This window comes from Hemiscyllium ocellatum, chromosome 7 (assembly GCF_020745735.1).
Source record: "Hemiscyllium ocellatum isolate sHemOce1 chromosome 7, sHemOce1.pat.X.cur, whole genome shotgun sequence".
Lineage (NCBI taxonomy): Eukaryota > Metazoa > Chordata > Chondrichthyes > Orectolobiformes > Hemiscylliidae > Hemiscyllium > Hemiscyllium ocellatum.
The window spans coordinates 78,040,047-78,059,330 of NC_083407.1; the positions used below are offsets into that span (position 1 = coordinate 78,040,047).

Below are 19,284 nucleotides of genomic sequence, written 5' to 3' on the forward strand. Positions count from 1 at the left end.
AACATTTGATGGATTTTTTTTTGAAGTTTTTATTAAGTTCAGATATATGCATATAAAACTTTGTTTTTTTGTTTCAACTTAGGGCTCTCCTGGAACACCCGGTACGCCTGGTTTCCCAGGTCAAGCAGGAGCTAAGGTATATTGACCAGTCAGCATTTGACAGGACTGATATTGTAAAAGTAACACCTTCAAATAGAGCCATGTTATTATTTGCAATGCATTCAGGTTTTTGCCAGAGTTAGATTGTTAATGGTGCATGTAGCAACTGTCTGTGTGTGATGGTTCAGTGTTTAGCACTGCTACCTCACAAGGCCAGGAACCTGGGTGCGATTCCAGCCTTAGGTGGCTGTGTGGAGCTTGTGCATTCTCCCTACATCATGTGGGTTTCCTCAAAGATGTATAGATTTGGTGGATTGACCATGCTAAATTGCCCATAAGGATGAGCAGAATAGGTGGATTAGCCATGGGGGTTGTAGGGATAGGGCTGGTTATGGGTGTGGCCGTGATGATCTTCAGAGGGTCTGTGTGGATTCAATAGGCCAAATGGCTTGCTTCCACACTTTAGAGGCTTTATGATATTCTAATCCTATTTTCTAGAACTTGGACCATAGCCTTTTTATGCCATGACAACGCAAGTGCGCATCTAAATATTTCTTTCTTGGACCTTCATCCTATCCTTTATCCAACAGGTATGAGCTCCTACCGGCCTAAGTGGATGAAGAGCAGTGAAGTGGGGGGGTGACTGGCAGAGGGAGGGAAATGCCTGGTCAGGAGCATAGGTTCTGTTCTCAGCAACAGTGAGATGGAGGATTTGAAGGTTGGGTTGCCTGCGCAGTGCCAAGCTTAAAGACATTTTCTGAAGTCTAGAATGAACTTGGAATGGGAGATGTAGTTCCAGTTGTCATTCTGTATATAGGACCCAACTCCCAGGTGGAACAAAAAGCAAAAATCTGCAAAACAACAAGTGTCCAAAATGATCAAAAGAACCTCAAAGGTAATAATTTCTGGCTTGCTACCTGAACTCTATGCATATTTTAATGGTCGAAGAAACTAGAGTTAAAAGATACTGAAAGAGTCAGATGGGAAACAGAAAGCTTCCAATTCATGAGGCATTAGTGCCAGTATTGGGAAAAGATGAAGCTGTTCTGATGGAATATGTTTTACTTAAACCAAGCTGAGACAAGTTGCGTGAGAAATTGGATAACTTGGATTGTTGATTGGAATTTAAATTAACAGGGTGACGTTGATGTGTGGGTGGGTTCTCAGGCAAAAGAACAGTTCTAAATCTAAAGAGAAAAGTTCAGTCTATTGTACTGTGAGATGATTTAGAACAGAGTGGAGTGTGACAGAAAGGGAAGAGTTTGACAGTAATAATACATTGATGAATAAGACCAAATCAGGGAGAATTATGAGATGTTAGAATTAAATGGACTTTATTTCAACACACAAAACATTTGGAGCAAGGTAGATGAATTCATAGAGACATAGAATGTTTACTGCACCAAAGCAGGTAAATTGAGTTGTTATATCTGGGCATGCTCTCTTCACTAGCAACTCAGCTAGTTCCAAATCCTGACCTTTTCCCCTAGCCCTGCATTTCTGGACTGGCATATATAACTTGCTTTGATGTTAGCAACTGGACTGGAACCCTGGGCTGTATTACTTCTGCGAGTTTTAACCCTTCAATGCTTAGTTTTTTAATCCATGTATTAGATTCAGGGATTTTACAAATTTGATCTCTAGGAAGTTGTTGAGTAGAAATGCTTGTCCCCTGTAGCATGTATAGACTTCCACCCTATATCTCAGTCTCATTTATCCTGACATCAAACAAATTGGATGAGATGAGATTTAAAACCTGACTTTGTTTCTTTGAACTCCCATTGGATAGCTGGTTTTATCTCGCCCAGCTTCCCAGGTAATATTGACTCATAGCATCTGTTGAGGGACAAGTCCCTTCCCTTTCCCCTTTATATTGGGAATTGGGTTTTTTTTCCCAACCTGTCCCACTTCCCCAGGAAAACTCTTAAGTGTATGTTCAGCCTCTACCATACTTTCTGTGGCTCTTTCACCAAGTGAGGCTTCACTTTCATTTGTTCTCTAAGGACTTCTTGTGTCTGCCTTTAAATTTACTGCAAAGGTATCTTTTAACCAGATCTCTGGCTCATCTTTTGTCACCTACCCTGGCCTTTTCTTGTCTTCCATTATGGCTATTTGTGCATCTTTATTGGGTTCGGCCCTGACCCTTCCTGATAATGTTTGCCTGACTTCAGCCCAATTTAGTTCCAATGACCATTCACAGTCACATCAAACCTCACCCATTTCATTCTCCCAGTAGGGTTTCCAAATCTCTCTCAGTTCCTTGCCTTAGGTTCTGTCCTGACCCTTTCTATACTTGCAGCGTATCGTCAGCTCTGTTTAATTCTATTGGCTCTTGTTGAGTCTCATGGATTTTACTGCTCCCTTTGGGGCTTCCAATCTCTTTCAGTTCCCACCCTTTTTGCCTCTTGTTGTTGGCTTTCTCTGACCATTCCTTTCTGTCCTTGTGTCTGGCTCAATGCCTGTCAAACCATAACCCAATATAATATCGTTTTTTTCTTAATTATGGACTACACCCATAAGAATTTTTCTCAAGTGCTCTTTGATCAGCACATTGGAATTTGTCTTGCTTTCAGGTGGAAAACCTTTTATTTTCCTCAAAGTCTGAGAAAGCTGGAATCTCCAAGAAAGCTGATTTAACTCTGGCTGCTGAAGGTAGTCATTCGTCAGGATTTCTTTGGACACAAATTCCTGACATCTATCCTAGTCAACAGTGATGCTTAAGGAGACACTGACCATCTTTAATGACACCACCACTGGTTTTGTAACTTGAGTTTCTGTGGAAACGTTGAATTCACCAGTTTTCCATTCCATGCCTTGGGCATGCTGCAAATGAAGCGAAAGTGGGTACTGTAGATGCTGGAGATCAGAATCAAGACTAGAGTGGTGCTGGAAAAGCACAGCAGGTCAGGAAGCATCCAAGGAGCAGGAAAATTGATGTTTCAGGCAGGACACCTTCATCAGGAATCATGATGAATTCCTGATGAAGGGCTCCTGCCTGAAACTTTGATTTTCCTGCCCCTCGGATGCTGCCTGACCTGCTGTGATTTTCCAGCACATATAGGAGGATGTCAGACAGCACCAATTGACTGGTTCAAGCACTGGAATTGCATTTACACAATTCTGTTGGTAGAATTAATTATTTTTACTTTGTCTTGGACTCCATAGAGGTGTTGGTTGAAATTCTTTTCAGGCATTTCACTTATCCTCTACAATCCATCCTTACCCTTTGGAAGCAGCAGTGTGGATCTGAGGCTGCTTGGACTGGGAGGTGAAGGAGAAGTTATAATGACTTCCAGGAAAGCAAGGACTAGTATGGAAGAAGTACTTCCAATTACAGAGCATTTAGATATTGAAGAATTTAAGAGGTCAACTGTCCTTTGAGTGATCACACTGACTGGTCACTGTCTATCTTGATGGTCATGTGTGCAAATGATGATGTGCTTCACTTGGGGGTGAAACCCAATGTCACCTTCACCTTCAAGGCCAAGACTGTCAATTAATGAATGTGCTGCCAGTTCTGGAAAAGAGACCAAAGGTAACATGTGGGATACAGCCACCAAGGGACACAATAATTCTTGGAACAAGCAAGCAAGTTCAAGACTACAGTTTTGGTAGTTACTTGCAAGGCATGGAGGCCAATGCTGTGAATGAAAGGTCTTTGAAGATGCGACCATTTGCTTGGATAGTTGCGATTTCCTGTCGCACAGGATCTTGATCATTTCCAAGTAGATCCTACATTGTGAGCTTGATCCCTGTTCATTTCTTTCCCTCCCACCTCTATGCTTCCTGGACCTTACATTTTACTCTTCTGCTGTCCTAGACTTAAAAAAAAAACTGACAATCACGTTACCATTGCCAGTTGGAATTGTTTATTCTAGGTAGATGTCCCTATCTGTGCTCTTCCCATAATTCACATGTGTGTTCACAGAATCACAGAAGTCTTACTGGAAGAGGCCATTTGGGTCATCATGCACACACCGGCTATTCAAATGAGCATCATTACCTAGTGCCAATTTCTGATTCTTCTCCAATCCCTTGCACATAATGTGGCACCATGCAGTATACTCAATTTTCCAACTGGGGTCTAATCATTACTTTATACATATTCAATATCAGCTCTTTGCTCTTGTACCCTATGCCTCTGTTAATAAAGCTGAGCATGCTGTATGTTTTATTTACTGTTTTCTGCAACTATCCTGCCACCTTCAATGATCTCTACATGTATATATCCAGATCTCTCTGCTCCTGCACCCCCTTTAGAAATAGAAACTCCTATTTAGAATTGTCTTTCAATGTGTTTCCTACCAAAATGCATCAACTTATACTTTTCTGCATTGAACCTCATCTGCTACCTATCCGTCCATTCCACCAACATGTTATTGTCCTTTTGGAGTTGACCTAAATGCAAAGCTGAGATGTTGAGAGTCGAGTTTCCCTGTACCCATTCCACTGACTGGCTCTGCTGACCCTTTTTTGGGCTATGTTGATGCTCTGGGGCAGTTTTCAGTAGGTTTCAGAAGGTGTGGTAACCTATTCATTCATTTAAATAGTGGAATTTCCAGCCTAGGCAAACTACTGACAAGATTTTCAGCAGTCTTAATTGGTCCTGAGAAATGCCAGTTTGTCTCACATTAGCTTTGAAGTGAAATCTGTTTCAAAAATATGAACATAGCTGAAAAACAATACATTTGACGCTACTACTTTGTAGTGAACACACAAGTGATATTAGGAGACAGTGAAGTAACAGATGCTGGAGATCAGAATTGAGAGCGTATTGCTGAAAAAACGCAGCAGGTCAGGCAGCATTCAGGAGCAGGAAAATCGACATTTCAGGCTAGAGCCCTTCATCAGGAATGTGGCTGGGAGCCTCAGGGTGGAGAGATAAATGGGAGTGGGGGAGGGGGAGTGTTGGTCGGGGGGAGAAGGTCGTTGAGAGTGCAATAGGTGGATGGAGGTGGGGGTAAAGGTGATAGGTCTATTTCTTCATTAACTTGATGCTACTGTCAAGGCTAAATGTCCTACCTTCCACACAAATTAATGAAATTTCAGTGCCAGTGCGGTGCCAAATATGTCAGCTACGTGTCCCAATGTCTGGTGGGGGCCATCAAAAAGCACATGGCTTCAGCTGTTCATGCAGATACTGGTTATAGAGGGTCTAAGAGTTTGAAAGGGTTAACACTGGCAATTGCTTTAAACACCACTGTCCATACTCCCGTCATTTGGATTTGACTGCATGTACAACAATACTATCTTCAACCAGAACGGTTCAGATTCAGATGTGAAGCCACTATTGGCCAGTTATAGAAAAGTAAACAATTTACAATATTAATCAGACTCACAATGTGGTTCACTTACACTTGCTAGAAGCTACAAGTATTGATATGCAAGGCCCTGAACTCAAGCGTTATCAGTCATTACACCTTTCTCAATTAAACAAAAATTTGGAAGTTAATATTTTCTGGTGCATTCTCCATAAACAAAATCTCAACCAATCAATGTCAGCTTGTAATTCTTGAAATTAACTTCAACAAAATATTGGTTGATGACACAGTATTCCCGGTGGATCTCCAATGAAGGTGTTAAATTGGGGTAAGACCAGGTAGAACTGAAATTTGGCAAACTATAACTCAATTAGGCAAGAATTGGAGAATGTGCATTGGGAGCGGCTGTTTGAAGGAGTCTTTTAAAGGGCAGTCAATTAGAATGCAGGACTGGCAAGTTCCTCTGAAACTGAGGGACAGGAATGGCAGGATTCAGTAACTTTGGAAGGCAGGGGAAATCAGCTTAGTCAAAAATAAACAAAGCATACCTATGGTCTAGGGAATAGATAAGGTCCTCGAAGAATATAACGAAAGTCGGAAGGAGCCCAAATGGGGGGGTTAAGAGGACCAAAAGGGGCCATGAAATGTCCTTAGCCAACAGGGTTAAGGACAATCCCAAGGTATGTTGTACATATATTAGGAGCAAGACGGTAGCTAGGAAAAGACTCAGCCCACTCAAGGATGAAGGAGGGAGGTTATGTGTGGAGGCAAAGGAAATGGGTGAGATCCTTAATGTGTATTTTACATCATTATTCACTAAGTAGAGGGATGTTGAGGTTAAGGAAGGTGAGTGAATGTCCTTGAGCATGTTAACATTATGAAGGATGAATTGTCTGCTCTCTTGTATTAAATTAGACAAGGCCCCAGAGCAAGATGTGAAACAAGGGAGGAAAGAGCTGGAGCCTTAAAAGATATTTGGCCTCAGATGAGGTTCCAGAGGATTGAAGAATGGCCAATGTTGTTCCATTGTTTAAGAAAGAAGATAGAGACAATCCAGGTAATTACCGGCCAGTGAGCCTGACATCAATGGTGGGGAAGCTGTTGGAGAAGATACAGAGAGACAGGATTTATTCACATTTGGAAGCAAATGGACTTGCTAATGATAGCCAGCATGGGTTTGTGCAGGGAAGATCATGTCTCACCAACTTGATAGAGTTTTTTGAGGAGGTGACAAGAATGATTGATGAGGGAAGTGTAGTGGATATTATTTACTTGGACTTTAGTAAGGCATTTGAAAACATACCTCATGGCAAGCTGGTATGAAAGGTGGAGTCTCAATGGATCAGGGGTATACTGGCTAGATGGATACAGAGCTGACTTGGTCATAGACGACAGAGAGTAACAGTAGAAGGCTGCTTTTTGGAATGGAGACCAGTAACTAGTGATGTTCCACAGAGATCAGTCATAGAATCTTTGTTGTTTGTAATATATATATATGTAAATGATCTGGAGAAAAATGTAGGTGGTCTGATTAATAAGTTTGCGGATGATACTAAAATTAGCAGAGTTGCAGATAATGAGGATGATTGTCAAACGATACAGTAGCGTTTGTATAGATTGCAGATTTGGACAGAGAAATGGCAGATGAAGACTGAGGGATGACCTAACAAGGTCAGAAAATTATGAGAGGTATAGACAGGGTGGTTAGTTGGAGGCTTTTTATCTCAGGTGGAAAAGTCAACTACAAGAGGGCACAGATTCAAGGTGAGAAGGGGAAAGTTTACGGGAGAAATGCAGGGAAACTCTTTCACCCAGAGGAGTGGTAGATACCTGGAACATACTACCGGTGGAGGTGGTAGAAGCAGACAAGTTAGCAATGTATAAGGTTTATCTCAATAGACACATGAACAGGACATGAACAGAGGGATAGAAACCATGCCTGGACAATAAATAGCGTGTGTAAATAGGATAAAGAATCCGTGCAGACTTGGTGAGCTAAAGGGCATGCTCCTGTATTGTATTGTATCGTGTTATTACTCTTAAATTCCAAACCAATTCTGAAAAAGTATCTTAATGAACTTGATGCATTAATTCGGCCTCTGTCTCCAAGGCTGCTGCCAGATGTGCTGAGAGCACTTCTGCTTTTATTTCAAATTTCCAGTATACGCAGTATTTTGCTTTCATTTGAGATTCCTATTCCTTGGTGTATTACCAATGGCAATGTCTTGTCTAATCAGAACTCACTTGTCACTCAGTCAGTACCCTCTTTGTCATGCAGTATAAATTGTTGTTCCCTTTCACAATTCGCTACTGTACCTGTCCTGAACTGCCGAACACCTACAGAAGTAAGCGTTACTTCTCCGAGAAGGTGATCAGTTGTTTGGAGTGGTGAGCTTTAGGTAGAAATAGATAATATGGTTTCAATTTCAAACTAAACGTGGTGTTATAGAAAATGTGCAACTTATTTCAATTGATCTGCATTAGGGAGGTGGGCTAGATGAATTGGTGGTCCCCTATTTTAACGGAACGTATCTCAGTTGATATTTGTGGTTTGGAATGGAACACTGATCCCTTTTGTGTTAATGATTGAGATCCAAATGCACTTGTTTATATAATCAATGTTATCAAATTTAGATTACTTACAGTGTGGAAACAGGCCCTTCGGCCCAACAAGTCCACACCAACCCGCCGAAGCGCAACCTACCCATACCCCTACATTTACCCCTTACCTAACACTACGGGCAATTTAGCATGGCCAATTCACCTGACCCGCACATCTTTGGACTGTGGGAGGAAACCGGAGCACCGATTTCAGATAACAGATAACAGAAGAAAGATTACTGAATCTAAGACATTAATTGTGCTTTCGCTCCTCAGATGCTGCCAGTCCTGCTGGGTTTTGCCAGGAGTTTCTGATTTACAGCATCCGGCAGTTTGTTTTGTGTTTTAAATTAAGGAGATAGATGCACTGTTACATGTTGATTCAATATCCATATGATCCAGCAGGAGAACTTTCTTACCTGTCATTCTCTCATTGTGGTGGAGTATGGTCACGAATGACCTCCTTCCACTGTCCGATTAATACCTAAAAACGGCACTAAAACCAGTGCAGGATCCTGGTGAAACTGGTTTCTACTCATAATTACAAGGCTTTCAGGATGTTCCTGGGACTTTGCAGGCTGATTAAATGAGTATTGCTCGCATCGGGAGTGCTGGCATTTGGCCTCGCTTCTGCTTTAGTTATGCTGGCATCGAAAACTTATAGTGGTGTGTCACAACTTAGCAGGAGTAGAGCTAGCTAATGCTTTTGTAGTACGCTCCTACTAATAGAATGGCTGCAAGTAAGGCATGGATAGGAATTTCAAAGCAGGCTTGAGACTCTCAGAACTGGCAGAGACTCCGTGCTTTGGTGTCTTTGCAGTTGAACTTGTTTTGTACCAGTCACAACAGGGGAGCAAACTCTGATGCTTTCTGTTCCAATCCAACAGGAAGAATGATAAATTTCAGCCATAAAATATACAATGTTGTAGCTAAAGAGCAAATGTTAGTCCCTATCTTGTCACCTTGAGTTTTTGATTCAGCTGAATTTTCCAGGAGGTCACACTGTTTTCAAAGCATTCTTTTATTTTTCTCTTCTAATGATGTATCTTGCAGGGTGAAGCTGGTGAGAAAGGTTCTCGTGGTTCTGATGGGACTCCAGGGTTAAGGGGTGAACCAGGTTTGCAGGGCCGTGCTGGAATTTCAGGCCCACCGGTATGTAAACTGTGATCCACTTCAACCTTTTATGCTGCTTTTCAGTGACCGATTGATGAATGATAGAAAACTCAGAAAATGTTTCCTGACAGCCTGATCTTTGTTTATATTTCAGGGGAAACCTGGAAAAGATGGATCGCCTGGTGCTCGAGGTTTACTGGTCAGTTAGAACAAAAGTAAAGTGTTAATTAAAGAGTGAAGGTTTCAATAAATATTATTTCCTGTTATTGGGTTTGGCCTACTATGTACTTTGCGAGAGGTGTAGATTATTTTCTAAATGGGGAAGGTTTCAGAAATTTGAAGCACAAAGGGATTTGGGAGTCTTAGTTCAGGATTATCTTAAGGTACCCAAGCAGTTTCATTTGGCAGTTAGGAAGGCAAATGCAATGTTGGTATTCATTTCAAGAGCTGAAAATGTATTGTTGGAAAGGCACAGCAACATATTTTCAGCTCTGATCTCCTGCATCTGCAGTCCTCACTTTCTCCTAGAAGAGTCATTTCAAGAAGATTAGAATAAAGAGCAGGGGTGTACTGCTGAAGTTATATCAGCCTCTGGTCAGGCCATGTTTGGAATAGCGAGCAGTTTTGGGCCCTCAGTCTAAGGAAGGATGCATTGGCCCAGGAGGGGGTATAGATGAGGTTTACAAGAATGATCCTGGGGATGAAGGGTTTGTCGTACAAGGAGTGGTTGAGGATTCTTGTTCTTCACTGAATGGAGTTTAGACAGATGAGGTGGCCTATTTAAAGAACGCGAAGAGGCCTGGATAGAGTGGACACAGAGAAGATGCTAGAATCCCCGCTAGAATCAGGGAGGGTCCCAGACCACTGGAAAAACATTAACATGACTCCTCTGTTTAAAAAGGGCGTAAGGCAAAAAATAGAACATTAGTCTAAACTCAGTCTTGGGTAAGATTTTGGAGACCATTGTGAAGGGTAAGATTTCTGAATACTTGGAAGCGAATGGTAAAGTAAGGAAAAGTCAGCATGGGGATGTCATGCCTGACAAATCTTCTAGAATTCTTCGAGACATAATGAATAGGTTAGACCAGAGAGAGCCAATGGATGTTATCTCCTTGGACTTCAAGAAGGCCTTTGACAAGGTGCAGCACATGAGGCTGCTGAGTAAGATAAGGGTCCATGGTGTTAGAGGCAAGGTTATAACATGGATAGAAGCCCAGCTATCTGGCAGAAAGCAGAGCATGGGGATAAAAGGGTCCTTCTCAGGATGGCAGCCAGTTCCGCAAGGCTCAGTGTTGGGATCACAACTTTTCACTTTATACATTAATGATCTAGATGAAGGAACTGAAGACTTTCTGGCTAATTTGCAGATGACACAAAGATAGATAGAGGGACAAGTGGCATTGAGGAGACTGGGAGGCTGCAGAAGGACTTGTACAGGTTAGGAGAGTGGGCAAAGAAGTAGCAGATGAAGTACAATGTAGTAAACTGTGTGGTAATGCACTTTGGTAGGAAGAATCGAGGCTTGGACTATTTTCTAAGAGAGAATTCAGAGGTCTGAAGAGCAAAGAGACTTGGGAGTTCTAGTCCAGGATTCTCTTAAGGTAAAATTTCAGGTTGAGTCAGTAGTTTGGAAGGCAAATGCAATGTTGGTATTTATTTTGAGAGGACTTGAATATAAAAACAGGGACGTACTTCTGAGGCTCTATAAGTTTTTAGTCTGTCCACATTTGGAGTATTGAGCACAATTTTGGGCCCCATATCTCAGGAAGGATGTACTGGCCCTATAGCATCTTTAGAAGAGTTCATGAGAATGGTCCCAGGAATGAAAAACTTAACATATGAGGAACGTTTGAGGGCTATGGGTCTATATTCAATGGAGATTAGAAGGATGATGGAGGATCTAATTGAAACTTGCAGAATACTGAATGGCCTAAACGGAGTGGATGTTGGGAAGATGTTTCCATTGGTAGGAGAGACTAGGACTCGAGGACACAACCTTAGAGTAAAATGAAGATCTTTTAGAACAAAGATAAGGAGAAACATCTTCAGCCAGGGAGCGGTGAATCTGTAGAACTCACTGCCACAGAAGGCTGTGGAGGTGAGGTCATTAAGAATATTTAAGACCGAGATAGATAGGTTCTTGATTATTAAGGAGATCAAGGATTACGGGGATAAAGCGGGAGAATGGGGTTAAGAAGCTTAGCAGCCATGGTTGAATGGCAGAGGAGACTTGATGGGTTGAATGGTCTGATTTCTGATCCTATGTCTTATGGTCTTATGGTCTTATGGTTTTAAGATGCTTCCACTCGTAGGGGAGACTAGGACCTGAGGATGCAATCTCAGATTGAAGAGACAATCTTTAAAAACAAGATGAGGAATTGCTTCAGCTAGAGCGTAGTGACTCTGTGGACCACATTGCTGTGGAAGTTTGTGAAGGCCAAGTAATTTTGTGTATTTAAAACAGAGATAGGTAACTTTTTGATTAGCAAGGAGATCAATGGTAACAGAGAGAACATAGAAGAATGGGAGTTGAGAAACCTATTAGCCATGATCAAATGGGACAGCAGACTGGATAGGCTGAATGGCCAAATTTTCCTCCTATACCTTATGGTCTTATGGGCCTAAATATAAGTTGACAAAAGCCAGGCCATTTGCCTTGATTTTGCATTTTTTTTCCATAGTAGGACAGATTGGGTAATAATTGTATTGTAACTGCCTTTATTGAAACGAAAGAAATATCTCCAAGGCCTTGTAGAAGCATGCAGCCTTGTAGAAGTAAATTTTCAATTTAATAGTTCAGTTTTTAATTCTTGTGTGATTTTTCATGAAGGATTGAAAATTGTGAGCAGCATAGATTCCCGAACAGCTACAGCATTCACACCATTGTCTTTCTATTCCAGGGTCCTCCCGGTCAACCTGGCAGCCCTGGTGGACCAGGTCCAATTGGTAGTCCAGGGCCAGCAGGTACTAATGGAGTTCCAGGTTCCAAAGGTCTACCAGTAAGTGTTTGCAATGCATTTATTATTTCAGTGCACAAGGGAAATTTCATGCTCATCATAAAAGTCCATATTTTTAAAATAAAGACTCAACAAATACAATATCGTGAATTGAGGAATGATTGTTCGACAAAACAAAAAAAGGACAGAACTAAGTGGAATAAGTGAGGACTGCAGGTGCTGGAGATCAGAGTTGAGAGTGTGCTGCTGGAAAAGCACAGCAGGTCAGACAACATTCGAGAGGCAGGAGAATCGATGTTTTGGGCAAAAGCCCTTCATGGGTTCATCTTTGAATTGGCAAGCTCTAATCAGTGGGGCACAAGAAGGATCAATGCTTGGGCATTAGCTGTTTGATTTTATTTGATCTGATTTATTGTAGTCACATGTACCTAAGTGAAAAGCTTTGTTTTGTGAGTGGTACAGGCAGATCATAGTAAACAAGGACATATAGATCATAGGGTGCTTAGACAGAGTGAGACATACATGGCTATGGCTGCACAGGAGATGCACATGGAAAGACTAACATTAGCAAAATCAGCATTATTTAAAGTTAGAGAGGTCCACTCCCTCAGTCTAATAACAGCAGGGAAGAAGCTGTTCTTGAGCCTGTTAGTGTGCGTGTCCAAGCTTCTGTACCTTCTGCCTGATTGGACAGGTTGGAAAAGAGCATTATTGGGGTGGGATGGATCTTTGATGATGTCAGCAGCCTTTCCACAGCAATGAGAAGTGAAAATGGAGTTCATGGGTAGGAGGTTGGCTTTGGTGATGGTCTGGGCTTTTTGTAATTTGTTATGGCCCTGGGCATACCAGGTTGTTATGTATCTGGATAGAATGCTTTCTGTGGTGCATCTGTGAATGTTAATGAGGACATGCCCCCTTGACTATTGCATCCACATGGGGGTCCAGGACAGATTTGTAATCTACATCAATTCTTTAAACTGATGCAAAACTCGATGAGAAGTTACGATTGTGGATAATGCAAGGTGACTTTGGGTAAGATGAAGAGTATTGGTGATGAATCCATTGTGTGAAGTTATCCATTTTGGGAGTTGTACAGGAAAGCAGAATCTGTTTGAATGGTGACAGAGCAGGAAATGCCAAAGTATTCAGAGAGATCTGTGTGTTCTTGTAAGAATCACAGGGAGTTGTCATGCCGGTAAAGAAAGCAATTGGGAAATCAAAGGGCCTATAAGCCTTTGTTGCAAAGGAAATTGAATCTAAAAATGAAGAAGTCTTATTCCATTAGCCAGAACTTTGGGAAAACCACACAAACATACACACATTTGGTTTTCTTTCCTAAGCGAAGATATAACAGCCTAGGAGAGATTGCAATGCATGCTGATTGGATTGATTCCTGGGACAGGAGAAATTGAGAAAATTAGAAATATGTTCGTTGGAGTTTGAAAGAATGAATGATGATCTTATTGAATCATGTGAAATTCTTGAAAGAGTTAAGAGACTTTTCTCCTGACAAGGAATCTAGAATTAGGAGTCAAAGTCAATGAGACTTTGATATTTAGGATTGCGATTGTCCTGAGTTCACAGGACAACACCTTGTGTAGAATGTCCTTATTGAATGAGCTGTGTGATGCTTGCCTGCAATGATGCACCTCGTATCTGAAGTCACATGAATATGACAAGTTTGGAAGGTTTTTTGTACATGATGTTATTTACATCTGAACACTCACTTTTTCATCACAAACAACAAAAACCAAAATTGCATGCACTATCATCATTACCCAAGCTCATCCATTAACACCCATCATCTATTATTCCATTGAGTCCCACTTTTGTCCATTTATTTTCATACATGACATCCTTAGTATACTTGTGTCTTGTATGGTACACATGTGGGTTGTCAACTTTTCCTCCAACATCTGCTGGTTGGATTGATGTGCTCTCTGGTTTTGTTTCAATATCTCCTCAGCTGATGCTGCTGATTTATGCTTTCGGCACCTTTTTCATTTAGCTGTGTTATATAGGGAGGCAGTGGCACAGTAGTAAATCAGGCTGATGTGCATGGAAATGAATTTGAATCCCACCATGAAGTACACAGATCTTGAAAATTGATTTCATGAAAGCCTAGAATTAAAAGCAACCATAATTGTCACAGTGTAATCATGTAAATTGTCATAAAAATGGATTTGGTACACTGATGTGTTTTCGTCAAGGAAATCTGCCATCCATATATGATCCAGTGACTTCAGACCCTCAACAGTGTGGTTGACTTTTTACTGCCCTCTGAAATAGCCTGGCAAATCGCTCTGTATCAATTCACTATGAAGTTGAATAACAATGTTCGTCTCTATGATCCAAGGATGTCAGCTCATTACCATATTCTCCAGGGCAGTTAGACATGGGCATGGTCAATGACACACACATCCCATGAACTAATAAAAGAAATCTGTGCCTGACAATGTTTCCTTTGTGGTTCTGAATTAGGATCATTACCATTGCAGTCTGTGTGTTTAGCTGCCAATGAATGCAAAACAATAAACCTCTTCTGAAACATGTAGGGTCATAAGTCCAAGCTTTCAACTTGTTTTTGCCGAGAGGAATGGCTTTAGCATTGTGTCAAATATCTGGAATTTCAGATTTTCAATTTCATCATAGCATTAAGCTCAGATGCCAATTTGTTCAATTAGAATGAACATCATTCCATCACAAAATGTTAATTTTATCTTTGATTTTTTTTTTGTGTGTGTGTGCCTTGCTCTAAGACAGTTTACAATTAAGGACTCCATGTGCTTCTGAATAAAATGCTGTGAGCCTGCCTGACAATTAGTTGCAATGGGTTTTCAGAATGTGTAGATACAGAAATCAACTGGCTTGCTGTAACATTCCATGTCTTATGTGCTTTTCAGTTTTAAATAAACTAACACATGGATTTGATCAAACCTTGAGGAATTGATTGATAATCAGGCAATTATCATGAACATGGCCTGGTAATTTACATTGGAAATGACCAATCTGATGCGGCCTATTGTACTTGAAGTGTCAGAAAGTGTGATTCACAACATTAATCTCGTACAAAACATCAATGTCATCAAACTTCCAAAACATGTGAAAATTCAAATTTTGTCAGAAAACTGGTTACTATTCTTTATTGACTTCAGTTGATACAGGGCCAAATGTCAATGTACTACCATGACAAGTCTTATTGCGAAGATAACATAAGAACATAGCTAAGAACTAGGAGCAGGAGTAGGCCACCTGGCTCTTCAAGCCAGCTCCACCATTCACTAAGATCATGGTTGATCTTTTCGTGGGCTCAGATCCACTAACCCTCCCTCTCCCCATATCCCTTAATCCATTTATTGTTAAAAAAAATCTATTTTAGCTTTAAAAACATTTACTGAAGTTGTGTCAACTACTTCACTTGGCAAGGAATTCCACAGGTTTACAATCCTCTGGATAAGAAGTTAGACAATAGACAATAGGTGCAGGAGTAGGCCATTCAGCCCTTCGAGCCAGCACCACCATTCATTACGATCATCCACAATCAGTTTCCTGTTCCTGCCTTATCCTGATAACCTTTGATTCCACTATCCTTAAGAGCTCTATCCAACTCTTTCTTGAAAGTATCCAGAGACTTGGCCTCCACTGCCTTCTGGGGCACAGCATTCCACATACTCACCACTCTCTGGGTGAAAAAGTTTCTCCTCAACTCTGTTCTAAATGGCCTACCCCTTATTTTTAAACTGTGTCCTCTGGTTCCAGCCTCATCCATTAGTGGAACCATGCTTCCTGCCTTCAGAGTGTCCAATTCTTTAATAATCTTATACATCTCAATCAGATCCCCTTTCATTCTTCTATACTCAAGTGTATATAAGCCCAGTCGCTCCAATCTTTCAACGTATAATAGCCATGCCATTCCGGGAATTGACCTCGTGAACCTACGCCGCACTCCCTCAATAGCCAGAATGTCTTCCTTCAAATTTGGAGACCAAAACTGCATACAATACTCCAGGTGTGGTCTCACCAGGGCCCTGTACAGCTGCAGAACAACCTCTTTGCTCCAGTACTCAATTCCTCTTGTTATGAAGGCCAGCATGCCATTAGCTTTCTTCACTGCCCGCTGTACCTGCATGTTTGTTTCATTGACTAATGTACAAGAACACCTAGATCATGTTGTACTTCCCCTTTACCTAACTTGACTCCATTTAGATAGTAATCTGTCTTCTTGTTCTTGCCACCAAAGTGGATAACCACACATTTATCTGTATTAATCTGCAACTGCCCTGTATTTGTCCATTCACCTAGCCTGTCCAAGTCACACTGTCTTCTCATAACATCCTCCTCACCTTTCACCCCTGCCACCCAGCTTTGTGTCATCAGCAAATTTGCTAATATTGTTTTTAATGCCTTCATCTATATCATTAATGTATATTGTAAACAGCTGAGGTCCCAACACGAAACCTTGTGGTACCCCACTAGTCACTGCCTGCCATTCGAAAAGGACTTGCAACAAGCACCCGAGCTACAAATCTTCGCACAAACTTTGAACACTTACGGGCGAGAGACGCTGAGACAAGCCAGGAAATGGGAATCCTGCGCTAACCGCCTAAGCGCAACATATGAACAACTCCGGTTTCTACACGAGTGCCAGACCACTATAAATGCCGGAAGAAACATCAAAGAAGCGCTTCGCAGGAGGCTCCAGAGCACTGATGATGTCTCCTAGCTAGGGGACGAAACGTTTGCAACAAAAACTTCCAGCTCGGCGAACAGAACCACTACTACGAAAAGGACTTGTTTATCACTACTCTTTGCTTCCTATCAGCTAGCCAATTTTCAATCCAAATCAGTATTTTGCTCCCAATAGCAAGTGCTCTAATTTTGCTCACTAATCTCCTATGTGGGACTTTATCAAAGGCTTTGTGAAAGTCCAGGTACATTACATCCGCTGGCTCTGCCTTGTCCATCTTCATAGTTACATCCTCAAAAAATTCCAGAACATTAGTCAAGCATGATTTCCCCTTCATAAATGCATGCTGAATCTGACCTATCCTGTTCCTGCTATCCAAATGAGTTATAATGTTATCTTTTATAATTGACTTCAGCATCTTTCTCACCACTGACATCAGGCAGTCTATAATTCCCTGTTTTTTTCTCTCCCTCTTTTCTTGAAAAGTGGGACAACATTAGCCACCCTCCAATCTGCAGGAACTGACACTGAATCTATGAAACATTGGAAAATGCTTACCAATACGTCCATGATTTCTAGAGCCACCTCTTTAAGTACCCTGGGATGCAGACCATCAGGTTCAGGGACTTATCAGCTTTCAGACCTAACAGTCTCTCCAACACCATTTCCTGCCTAATGTAACTTCCCTTCAGTTCATCCCTTACCTTAGGTCCTTCAGCCACTATTACATCTGGGAGATTGCTTGTGTCTTCCCCAGTGAACACAGATCCAAAGTACCTATTCAACTCTTCTGCCATTTCCTTATTCCCCATAATAAATTTACCCCTTTCTGTCCTCAAGAACCCAATTTTAGACTTAACCATTTTCTTTTTGCATACCTAAAAATGTTTTTGCTATCCTCCTTTATCTTTTTGGCCAGTTTGCCCTCATACCTCATTTTTTTCTCCATGTATTGCCTTTTTAGTTATCCTCTGTTGCTGTTTAAAAGTTTCCCAGTCCTCCGGCTTCCCACTCATCTTTGCTATGTTGTACTTCTCCTCTTTTATCTTTATACAGTCCTTAATTTCCCTCATCAGCCACAGCCACCCTTGCCTCCCCTTAGGATCATTCTTCCTCTTTGAATTGAACTGATCCTGCACCTTTTGCATTATACCCAGAAATACCTGCTATTGTTGTTCCACTGCCGTCCCTGCTAGGGTGTTGAACCATTGAACTTTGGCCAGCTCCTCCCTCATAGCTCCATAGTTCCCTTTGTTCAACTGCAATACTGACACTTCTGATTTTCCCTTCTCCCTCTCAAATTGCAGATTAAACCTTATCATATTATGGTCACTACCTCCTAATGGCTCCTTTACTTCGAGGTCCCTGGTCAAATCCGGTTCATTGCACAACACCAGATCCAGAATTGCCTTCTCCCTGGTAGGCTCCAGTACAAGCTGTTCTAAGAATCCATGTCAGTGGCACTCCACAAACTGCCTTTCTTGGGGTCCAGTACCATCCTGATTCTCCCCGTCTACCTTCATGTTGAAATTCCCCATAACAACTGTAGTAATACCTTTGCGACATGCCAATTTCAACTCCTTGTTCAACTTACACCATACATCCAGACTACTGTTTGGGGGCCTGTAGATAACTCCCATTAGGGTCTCTCTACCCTTAAAATTTCTCAGCTCGATCCATACTGACTCTACATTCTATGTTCCCCCTCACAAGGGACTGAATATCATTTCTCACCAACAGGGCCACCCCACCCCCCTCTGCCCACCAGTCTGTCCTTTCGATACCACGTATAGCCTTGAATATTCATTTCCCAGGCCCTGTCCACTTGAAGCCATGTCTCAGTTATCCCCACAACATCGTACCTGCTAATTTCCAACTGAGCCTCAAGTTCATCCACTTTATTTCTTATGCTTCATGCATTCATATAAAATATTTTTAATTTGTTACTCCACTCCTTCCTATCAATCCCTATTTCACTTGACCATACTGTATGATCCCTTCTTGAGTTTTTTTGCTCTGTTGATTCTGTTGTCTTTCTTAACTTCTCTTATTCTCACATTCCCTTTAACTTATTCTTAAATTTCCAGTTTGTCCCCTCCACCCCACTACTTAGTTTAAGCAAACATGTGTTGCAGTGGCAAACCTGCCTGCCAGAATGCCGGTCTCCCACCTATTAAGGTGCAAGCCATCCATCTTGTATAATTTATCCTTACTGCAAAACATACTCCAGTGATCCAAGAATTTAAATCCTTGCTTCCTGCACCAGTTCCTCAGCCACACATTCAAGTCCATTATCTCCCTGTACCTACCCTCTCCAGCCTGAGGGCCCTCTCCAGCCTGAGGAACTGGAAGCAAACTGGAGATAACCACCCTGGAACTCCTGCTTTTCAGGCTTCTTCCGAGTTCTCTGAAGTCCAGCTGTAGAATGTCCCTCCTCTTCTTCCCGACATCATTTGTGCCAACATGCACCATCACCTCTGGCTCTTCACCTTCGACCTTGAGGATTCCCTGCACTCTGTCAATGATGTCCTGAATCCTGGCACCAGGAAGGCAACATACTGAATCC

At 41.7% G+C, this 19,284-nt stretch overlaps 1 protein-coding gene across 1 annotated transcript in view; it reads left to right on the top strand.

The window, feature by feature from the left end:
* Positions 1 to 19,284, top strand: part of LOC132817149 (collagen alpha-1(I) chain-like) — a 189,131-nt gene that overhangs the window by 92,969 nt on the left and 76,878 nt on the right. Inside the window, exons 16-19 of the mRNA XM_060827358.1 lie at positions 83 to 136; positions 9,015 to 9,113; positions 9,229 to 9,273; positions 11,975 to 12,073. Of these exons, the coding sequence (XP_060683341.1) occupies positions 83 to 136; positions 9,015 to 9,113; positions 9,229 to 9,273; positions 11,975 to 12,073 (297 nt within the window). The remainder of the gene's footprint in view (positions 1 to 82; positions 137 to 9,014; positions 9,114 to 9,228; positions 9,274 to 11,974; positions 12,074 to 19,284) is intronic.